The sequence below is a fragment of the Takifugu rubripes genome, chromosome 6 (genome assembly GCF_901000725.2).
Source record: "Takifugu rubripes chromosome 6, fTakRub1.2, whole genome shotgun sequence".
Taxonomy (NCBI): Eukaryota; Metazoa; Chordata; class Actinopteri; order Tetraodontiformes; family Tetraodontidae; genus Takifugu; species Takifugu rubripes.
In genome coordinates, this window is record NC_042290.1 from 9,653,329 (window position 1) to 9,663,386 (window position 10,058).

A 10,058-nucleotide genomic window follows, 5' to 3' on the forward strand; every position below is an offset into this window, starting at 1 on the left:
ATTCCGCAGGCTGCGTTTTTCCAGCGCAGTCACATGGGTGTTTTACGCAGCTCGCCGAGTTTGCTTTTCGGGCCTGAACCATCTATTGTTGGAAGATTTTCATTGCCGCAGAAGGATTAAACACCGTCGGGAATATTTTACAACTGGTCAGGTATTTATATCTTTATGTAGATTTGCTTTTCCTCCGTAGTACTGTTCGTTTTTATATTTGTCACTATTTCGTAAGACTTGTAACGGTACGGCTACTATTTTTTTTCCCCGTTTCGTGGTGGAATGTCCCAGAGTTTATAAGTTCTTACTGTTTGGGCTTTAACTCGAAATAAGCGTTTTTTCCCTACTTTTTATTTTTTTTCCTTTTTCACAAAAACCCTTAACGCAAACATGATCAAATGTAAAGCGCTTCTGCGGCATAAGGATTTTTATTTTTTACTCTAATAAACGAGCTTCCTGCGAGTGCTGACGTACAGTCGTGATTGCAGATATAAAGCATGGGATCATTTCTTTCCATTTTTCAGTAAACTCTTGTATTTATTTTTCAATCCATGATGAGCTTTTGTACCCGAAAAGGCTGCTGTGATGGTGCTTCCCTGCTTGCAGATGATGAGGTGACCTCCGCTGTGGCCGCCTCAGCTGACAGTGATGATGGAGGACATGTGGTGTGTGGCTGTCGGGATCTTCCATGCGTGGATGTTCGTGGTCCTGTTTCTCATCATGCTCCCAGCCATGTTCGGCCTCTCTCTGGGGGTCACTGGGGTCTACATCCAGATTCTTGTCCAAGTCCTGGAGGTACCTGAAAACAGAGGCTGTGATTCCTGGTCAACTTAAAGCTAATGGTAATCCTGCAATCCAATATATCTAATATAATATGAAAATCTTTTTTATATATATATAGTGGGCCACAGTGCGGATCCAGAGGGGGAGGGAAGAGCAGCCAAGCGTGCCGGTGCCACTCCCTAATGGTAAGTGGAAAAAATACACAGTACTTACTCTTAATAACTAAGTATAGCTGCTACTTTTTACAGTATAACGTTTTTTTCTGCAGAGTTCTGCTTTGCTGTATGAGACATTAGGAGAAGCCATAAACCAGGAAGTGTAGGTTTAACTTTTTTTAGTCTTTAAAAGGAACCAGTTAATCAGATGCATTAGCAGGAACATGCAGACTGAGGGAGTCTGTCGTGGAGGCGTGCAGCTGTAGTGCAGCTGTCGTCCGTGCGCCGAGGACTTTGGGTTCTGCTGCATGAGGGATTTCTTTCAGTTGCAGACAGAGATCATGTGACATTGTGTATGTATGTATGTGGTGGTGGTGAGTGCATGAACAACACATGGTTGGTCTCAGGAGGATGATGCAAGCAGAGATTACGTAACTTAAATCAAATAGCAGACTCACGTGCTCTTTACTGGCGCCGCGTTTCAGCGAAGCGACGGAGAAGCTGGTTGGAGTCGGCTGTTGTGCGGCTCTTTTCAGAGCAACGTCAGCCGTTCGCATCAAAATGTACAGAATGTTTAGAATGCCTCGTACGCCGCCATCAGCCCGCCATGAGTGTTTAATGTGAAGGTGTTGTGAGGAAACAAGAGGGTCACGAAAGGGTCGGAGGTATCCGACACGTCAGGGGTCTTGTGATACAGTAGAGCTGACAAGAGGCTCGGTCATCTTCATCATCGTCATCATCATCATCATAAGCCTCTTTCAAATGATTGAACTTTAAATATTTGGAGTCTTAATTTTCGATAAAGGCCTAAATCATATTTGCTCTCTGAGTAGCAGCAGTGTGCAAAACCTGAGTTTTAGAGCTTACTCAGTCCTCAACGTTGCCAAAAAGCAAATAATTATCCACAAAATCTTCAAGACAATATGGACTTTAAATATTTAAAGTGTGACTTCCACTCTAAAGCTAATGTTGCTAAATAGGACTCCCTTTTGTTCACAGAGGCGTACGAATCCCTGAAACATCTAAGAATTGATCTAACATCCACCAAACATGTTGTGACTGTCCCAGGGATCATTGAACGTGAGGGAGGCTCGATGGAGGAGGAAATGGGGCAGCTGCGGAGCTCCCAGGCGGAGGGGGAGTTCGCCCTGAGCGACGCCTTCTACTTCTACAAGAAGGGCCTGGAGAGCATCGTGGACGACCAGGTGACGCAGCGCTTCTCCTCCGAGGAGCTCGCCTCGTGGAACCTCCTCACCCGGACCAATCAGAACTTCCGCTACATCAGCCTGCGCCTCACCGTTTTTTGGGGTGTGGGCGTGTTCGTGCGATACTGCGTCCTCTTCCCCCTCAGGTCAGTGTGAAGCGATCTCTCCTGGGTTCCTGAGACTGTTGGGGCCAATTGGGTTGATCAGAAAGTAAACATTGACATTGGAAAGCCTCTGCTGCCTTAAACAGAAGAGCTGTGAGGAGCGTTGCGTATTGACTGGCCCGACTGGTTCTCCAAAAACAGGTCGCTGTATAACGAACATTTTGTTCAGACAGACGAGTTCACTTGGCTGCTTAGCCATTTTTTGTTAGCATCTGCTTCCCTGACGCACAGATGTGGATGACGTAGACTGTAATGTTTTGTTAGAACTCACTGACAAAACTCAAGGACGACAGATAAGGAAGGCAGCTGCAGTCAACAACAGTTTATTTCCAAAATATTTCAACGGTGAAGGAATGTGCTCGTGCTACTTGTGGCAAAGACATGGTGACCCAAAGACAAAGGAAGAAAACACAGTTAGAAAACTCAAGGAATGATAGTCTGGACCCCTCAGGTTACCACTGGTACTGAGGAAAGGCTCTGACCCAGGACTAATTAATTAGGCTAATTAAAAGGCTTCCAATCAACCCGATCAGCTGCAGGTGTGGAGGCAGCCAGCAGGAGCGATGGGTCAACCACGCCCCTAGTGGAGAAACAGAGCATCACAGACCAGACCCAGGATAATAACAGTTATGGTCCTAAATGTTCTCAGTGTCCTCTCTGGCGTTCCGCAGGATCACCTTGGCCCTCATCGGCCTCTCCTGGCTCGTCATGGGAACAATTCTGGTTGGAATTCTCCCCGAGAGCAGGTACGGTTGGAAGAGAGCGAGCCCGGATCTCCCCTTACTCACCTTGTAAAGACAATGCTGTGCAGGTTTTATGGAAATCGCACGTGTTTTCTGTGATTTGCCCAGTGCGAAGAATTGGCTGAGCGAGCTGGTGCACCTGACCTGCTACAGGATCTGTGCCCGAGGCCTCTCAGCCACCATCCACTATCACAACAGGTCAGTTCCTGCTCCGCGCGTGCACGTCACCCTTACTCATACATCAGGAGTCGCTAACCAAGGCTAGCTCTGTGTGTTGCAGAGAAAATAGACCCCGGAAAGGAGGAATCTGCGTAGCCAATCACACCTCGCCCATCGACGTTGTGATTTTGGCCAACGATGGGTGCTACGCCATGGTGAGCCTCATTAATAGGTGGACATTGTGTCTCCTGTCTCCCATATTTGGACACTTTCATGTCTCTCTGGTAGGTGGGTCAGATCCACGGGGGTCTGTTGGGAGTCATCCAGAGGTCCATGGTGAGGGCTTGTCCTCATGTTTGGTTTGAGAGGTCGGAGATGAAGGACAGACACGCCGTGACCAGCAGGTATGACACCACGATGGATCATTTAAAAAGTCTGAATGAAGGAGAGCGGCGTTAGTTTGCATGCTGTGTTTGAGGTGTGTGGAGCATGTTGGCTTCAATAATGATCTCAAACTCTGGGGAACGTTACTCAGTGACTGAAAAAACCAGATCCAGTCCTCCAGAGCCAAAATCCAGCCGGTAGGACAGAAATCCCGGCTGGATTCTGCCTTCTTGGACTGGATCCGGACACCCCTGGTTTACAGACAAGTGTCTGAAAGCAAATATATCAGTGGGAGAGGATTTAGATGTGTTTACTTGTTTATTTATGAGGCAAAAGCAGAAGGCAGGCGTTTTGACGTTTATAGATGAAGATTTTGACGCCTATGCTGCTGGATGGAATCGCTGAAAAAAGTGAAGATGACAGTCACCACGCTCCCACGGGTTCTTCATGGGTTCTCCTCCTGAGTGACTCATCAAAACCTCTTCCTCTCTCGGCAGGCTGACAGCCCACATCGCAGCCAAGACCAAACTTCCCATCCTGATATTTCCCGAAGGTCAGAGTCGGAACGTGGTCGCGATGAGGCGGCGGCGGTTTTTGGGTCTTTTTTTAACCTCAGATGTGTTCGTCACAGGAACTTGCATCAACAACACGTCGGTCATGATGTTCAAGAAGGGAAGCTTTGAAATCGGGGGGACGATTTACCCGGTGACAATCAAGGTAAGAGCAGTGGATGAGATGCTGCGGGTACGCGTGAGCGTCGGGAGCTAAGCTCCGCTCTTCCCTAGTACGACCCTCGCTTTGGCGACGCTTTCTGGAACAGCAGTAAATACAACATGGTCAGTTATTTGCTGCGGATGATGACCAGCTGGGCCATCGTGGTCAACGTGTGGTACCTCCCTCCCATGACCATACAGGTATGCCTGCGTCACCACGGGTACGTTAGCTGGGATTAGCTTTAGCCACGCTACATTTATGTGTCCTGTGCTCTGCGAGCAGGAAGGGGAGGATGCGGCTCGGTTTGCAAACAGAGTGAAGTCGGCCATCGCTCATCAGGGAGGGCTGCTGGACCTGCCGTGGTGGGGTTCCCCTACTTCACATTCACGTTTCTGGCCTTTAAAAATGCAACCACAGCGGACCACGTTGAGAATTAATGAGACAAAACTGTGTTCATTGGTTATTTCTCCCAGGGATGGAGGACTCAAACGGCAGAAAGTGAAGGATTCTTACAAAGAGGAGCAGCAGAAGATGTACAGCAGCATCATCGTGGGACAGAACGGGAGCTCGCCAAACAGCTGTTGCGAAAACACAGAGGACGCTGGTGATTTTGGGCTGTCGCCATGACCACACAGATGCTGATGTGACTGCAAACTACGTCCAATATTTACATTTTTATTTGAATTCTTTTGACGAACTTCTCTAAAAAAAACAAGAATGTACATCAGTGCGCCGCCAGCAGGGGGCAGCATACGACAACACAATCCTGTTCGTCCTCCTCTTTATCTTTCCTACCAATGTGACAATGTGCGTTTAATATTTAAACCACCTGTATGATGAAGTAAGCTGCTCTTTTTCATGTTTAAATTTCTGTTTCTGAAAAATGTTATCCATAGATTTTCCAATTCTCTTCCTTTCATCCATCTTATTCCTTCATTGACGACTCAAACATGACAGGAGGCGTCTGACAGCGGTGGGCGGGACACACGAACAGTTAATAACCTCCGCACGAGAGTGCTGGAGGCTGTGCACGTCGTTTAACATGTTAATGATGGCACTGATACCTGCTGTAACGGTCGTTAAACGTGCACTCTTCAACCTCCAAACACGCCGTTACAAGAATAATGATGTTTGCTGACTTTTTCGTTTAAAGCGACACTCAGCGATGCCACTTTTTGATACATAAATGCACAAATTTTCCTTTTCCCCCCATAGTTTATTTCATTAAAATGATTTGATGCTTAGCAAGGAAACACAGGAAAACCCTCATATTTCCAAAGTGTTATTAAGCCATCAGATTTCTCTTAAAATGTTTCTTATTAAATCATTTAAAGGATTATCCAACTATTACCAGAGCGCAGGGGCAAAGGTGAAGCATGGGGGCAACAGAAATAATCACTGTGAAGTCATAAAATATGTGGGGAAAAAACCACATTCTGTATTACTTTCATCTAAATCTATGCAAACAGGCCGGCTGATAAAAGCGCCTGAGAGATGAATCAGGCTGAACAAAGAGGAACCGGCAGCGACTGTAAATCTGATTCAAGGGCTGCTGTGATGTCATCGTGATCAATAAGGGGAAATCAGGCCTTTGATTTCGAGACAATAAACAATGAATTTATGTCCTGCAAACTCTAAAGTGCTTGTCGGTTCTGCTGAGAAAACTAGTGGCGTAAAATCGGATTTTTCACCATAATAAAGCAAAAAAAAGCAAATAAAATAAAAGCTCCCACTATGTAAAACAGCCCTGTGCAAACTGGTGAGCTCAGTTTGAACGTTATCTTTAGCTTTTATTAAATTATGACCTGCTGCTTTTAAGTTGCCCCCAGGGATCGATAAATAAGCTCTGTTCATTTGCTGATTATATATCTGGGACAGTAAAGAAGAGGCACCATATTTGTAATTTGGAGCATAAAAGGAAGCTTTTTAATGTAAAACAGAAGCAAATTTTGTTCTCGACAGCGTTTATGATTGAACAACCACGTCATTTACATAATGCACATATTAATAATTGATAAGCGAGGCCGATGAATAGGTTTTATGTGCTCCTAAGCACATTTCATGACCTTTTTCTATTAAAACTGTCTTTTCCTTGATTTGAGTATTTTCTGTTCCTCTAGTTGAATCGATCCTGCTCCATCTGGTGTCTTTTGATCCATTTTTCCCTTCCTGAATATGTTGTGTAACATATAGTCCCCCATAAACCCTCCAGACATCATATGTGAACACCAACCAGCATTTGACCACCTTTAACCGGAGACACGATCAGCTTCCTTCTGTTTCTCTCTTCCAAACAAGACATTTTCCCGACTGTTGCCCTCAAAGAGTCCTTTATCACTTTTCAGAGGGCGTTTTATGAAATGATGGCTTGCTCATTCAGGCAGTTAAAGCGCAGCGGCTGTCTTTTATAATAAAAATAATCATAAAAAAAGGCAAAAGCTCTATCTCCTCTCGCTGGGGATGAGAAGGAGGAAGAGGTGAGTGGTGCCCATGCAGACATGTTTACTGTGACGGCGCTTTAATAAAGAAAGCAGCGACTGTGAAATAGCATGGAGTTATTGTTCCGCACATTTCACAGCCTCTCTGCGTCTCACGCCCGGGCCGATCCGGCTCCCTCCGGGCTGTAATAACAATCCCACAACTCAAATTGCTTGAACAGAAATGTTTGTTCTCCCCTAACAAGATTGTGAATTATTAATAGGATCTAAAGCCGATTCTATAACCCGATTGTTGAGGTGGGATTCTTGGCGAGCGATGCTCCGCCACACCATTTACTGTGATGTATGTGTCTGCACATCTTTATATCCAATTTAATGTGATTCAGATAGATTTCTGAGGGACATCATAAAAGGCATTGGAGTGACCCTGCCTGTAGACTACCCCGCATGTCCACATATGTTGATTCGATTTGCTCCGTTTTACTTTTACCCTCAAGTGATCTATACAAATGCAATGCAGGTACACTAAGTAAATATGAATACATTTCCAAATTGAATCCAAGTGAATGCAGTCCGGAGAGGACATCATTTTAAATCACGCTGTGCTGCTGGGAACCCGAGCGCTCCGACCACTCACGGGCCTAAATGACTGAGGCTCTCTCCCTGAGACTCGCCATTAGTTGGAGCGTAATGCCTTTAAATACATTGTTCCGCCATCTGTTCTGCGCTCCCGCCGTAATGCACGGGACGCTGTGGGGGTACGTCGCAGAGAGAGGGGATCGATACCAGAGGGAGGCCGAAGAAACCACTGGGTCAGACCCACAGCCCGGGCTGGACAGAGGGAACGGGTTCAACGGTTAGTCACCATTTCAGGTCAGGTTATCTTGTTATGTAGCTCGTGTGCTACTTTCAGTGGGCCGTGGACGACAAACGCGGGGAAGCCCTTCAAAATAAAAGCCTCCATTGACAAGTCATCTCTTAAAAACCTTGACAGAGGCCTCAGAGTGATGCGGCCCTCGATAATAAAGGACAGATACAGGAGAGTCCCGCAGCTGCAGCGATGCCAGTTTCACTTTGACGAGTCTAGTTTTTGAAGCGAGACGGTCGATACTGACAAAGCGACAGGCCGTTCAGGCAACCTGAGGTGGAATCGAGCCCCGGACCTTATTCAACAGTTCTAACTACTCCACTGACGAGTCCTTAATCCGATCTCTTACATACAAAAGAAGGTCCGTCTTCAGTGGCGAAATGTCAGCAGATAAAAAGGTCAGGTTCCATCTCTGCTCGATCCTGATGTGCACATTTCATTCAAAGCCCTCGGGGAACCTTCCTCTGTCCCTTCGTCTTACAGCGACTGGCCCTCACTGATTCTGCAGCACGACGACAGCGTACTCATAGCTAATTGTTAGCATCGGCGCTCAGATGCATCTAGTGACCCCTGACGGGTCTAAACTGTCAGTGGTGAAGCCTCGTGAAGTCATCCAGCCTCCCCCCAGAAAACCAAATCTCATTTTATTTGATTCTAAGAGGTAAAACAGCCACTTTAACACAGACCAGCCAGGACACAGTGGAATGAACCTGGAGCTGTCACATGCTACACACCAACAATGCTTCTGGACCCTCGTGCGCACCGCCCCAGCGTCCAGAAGGGGGAAATATTAGACCGAGAGTTCTAAAAGTGCTGATTTACATACGCTAATGAAACCTACTATAATTGGTCACAATTGATTTTTTCCCTCACTCTCGCTGTGATTGAGCTACAATTGACTCTGAACTCCTTCAAACGGAGAACTGATTGATTCGGGGTTGAATTCCAGTTTATTTAATAATTATGCGGCGATCGGACGGGCAGAAGAGAACCAACGACCTCCCCCGCCGCCCCCCCCGCTCCCCTTTTTTGTTTGTTATGAGAGGAATCATTTCTGCTGTCCTCTCCAATCTGTCCCCAACGATTCATCGCACGTTGCCGAGCGGGAAGGTTGCAGCTGGATGAAAAATGTCCCCCAGCGAGGTACATGAAGGTGTGAAATTGCAGACTCCTCTTTGCCCCCGGCCGTGTGCCTCAAAAGGTATTTCTTCTTTTATTGACAGAGCGGGCTGAATGTCTGGCAGCCGCCGCCGCCGGCGCGACCCGCTCGCCCGCCACATCCTCCTCCAGCCCTGATTGCTTTTGTTTCCAGGTCACCTCCTATCTATTGCTGCAACTTTTTCAATTTCTCAGGGCTTGTTGTATGAAGACAGAAGGCTTCTGCGGCAGCCGCTCCCTGGGAAATGTACATAAAGCACGGCTGAAAGACAATCCAAAAAAAAAAAAAAAAAAGAATCACCGAATGCTTCTTCCTTTCATGCTTAGTGGGCATCGCAGATCTTGTCATCGCCCCCCTGAAGCAACTTCATCAAATGAATAATCAAAGAAATGTCTGGGTTCATTAATATAAAATTATCTTAGCATGAAGATTAATTGCATTTAACTTATGAGGGTGTGTTTGGGTTTCGATGTGAGCACGGGAAATGATGGATGATGAGAGAGGCGTGATGAATGGAGAAAGCAGCGGAACTAAATTGAAAGTGTACTCATCCGTTCTTCCCTCACAACTAATGATAAATTGAGCGTGTCACGCCGAACAATACATGTTGGGCTTTAAAGACGGTCGCCTGAGTCTGCGCGGGGCCGCCGTGGATGTCAGGGTTCTGGTTCAGGAGCAATCCAGACTGAACCCGTGTCTGCGGTTAGCGCTAATTAAAGACTAATTTAGTGTTGAGTGGATTTAAAAGGCAAGTTAAAGTCGATTATCATGGCTTTGCGTTGGTCGGACACGCAAACGGAATCAAATACGCCATTAACGTACCTAAATTATGCTGGAAATTCCCCCCAAACTTCAGCTAGTAATAGATTTCACATGAAATCATGTCAAGCTAAACAGCCACCACTTTGGTAACGATAAGATACGTTTATTTAGCCACAGATAAAGTTGAAAGAAGCAAAAAGTGGCTTCAACTATATCAGCGCTCTTGAACAAAATTATGAGGCTTCTCTGGAGGAGGCCGATGTGCGAACACATCATCTCAATAGTCTCGTTTTTGCTCTTCTGGAGGTTCTCGGTTTAATTGATTCTCTTATACGCTGATGACAGACGACTCTTCTTTCTTTCTCTGTGCGTCTGTGATTACCGGAGGGACTCGCGAGGATCGATCCCCAGAACGCATCCACCTCTGTGTAAAACTAAAAACAAGTGACAGGCAAAGTTACAGATGATCCATCTCTTTTAAAGAAATCGTGTGGCCTGGCTCCAGCTGACAGCCTCCGTTCTAAATGATGTTG

General features: G+C 46.3%; 1 protein-coding gene across 2 annotated transcripts; it reads left to right on the forward strand.

The window, feature by feature from the left end:
* The first annotated feature begins 8 nt into the window (after positions 1 to 8).
* gpat3 (glycerol-3-phosphate acyltransferase 3) lies at positions 9 to 5,183 on the forward strand. 2 transcript variants are annotated; one of them, XM_003965462.3, is made up of 13 exons: positions 9 to 151; positions 598 to 786; positions 893 to 959; positions 1,998 to 2,280; positions 2,970 to 3,044; positions 3,150 to 3,239; positions 3,322 to 3,415; positions 3,489 to 3,604; positions 4,082 to 4,137; positions 4,216 to 4,301; positions 4,370 to 4,498; positions 4,581 to 4,660; positions 4,772 to 5,183. In XM_003965462.3, exons 2-13 carry the CDS (start codon positions 640 to 642, stop codon positions 4,923 to 4,925), a joined length of 1,377 nt encoding a protein of 458 aa, XP_003965511.2. In that variant the 5' UTR covers positions 9 to 151; positions 598 to 639; the 3' UTR covers positions 4,926 to 5,183. The 2 variants fall into 2 exon arrangements, with proteins under 2 accessions (XP_003965511.2, XP_011603113.1); XM_011604811.2 differs by having other exon boundaries at positions 29 to 146; positions 4,772 to 5,013.
* The last annotated feature ends 4,875 nt before the right edge of the window (positions 5,184 to 10,058 follow it).

Bases quoted from the DNA above. Each gene is read 5' to 3' on its own strand.
- gpat3 (XM_003965462.3), top strand. From the start codon at position 640: ATGATGGAGGACATGTGGTGTGTGGCTGTCGGGATCTTCCATGCGTGG. The intron at 960-1,997 runs GTAAGTGGAAAA...TGACTGTCCCAG, and splicing joins GCCGGTGCCACTCCCTAATG to GGATCATTGAACGTGAGGGA. The intron at 3,605-4,081 runs GTATGACACCAC...CTCTCTCGGCAG, and splicing joins AGACACGCCGTGACCAGCAG to GCTGACAGCCCACATCGCAG.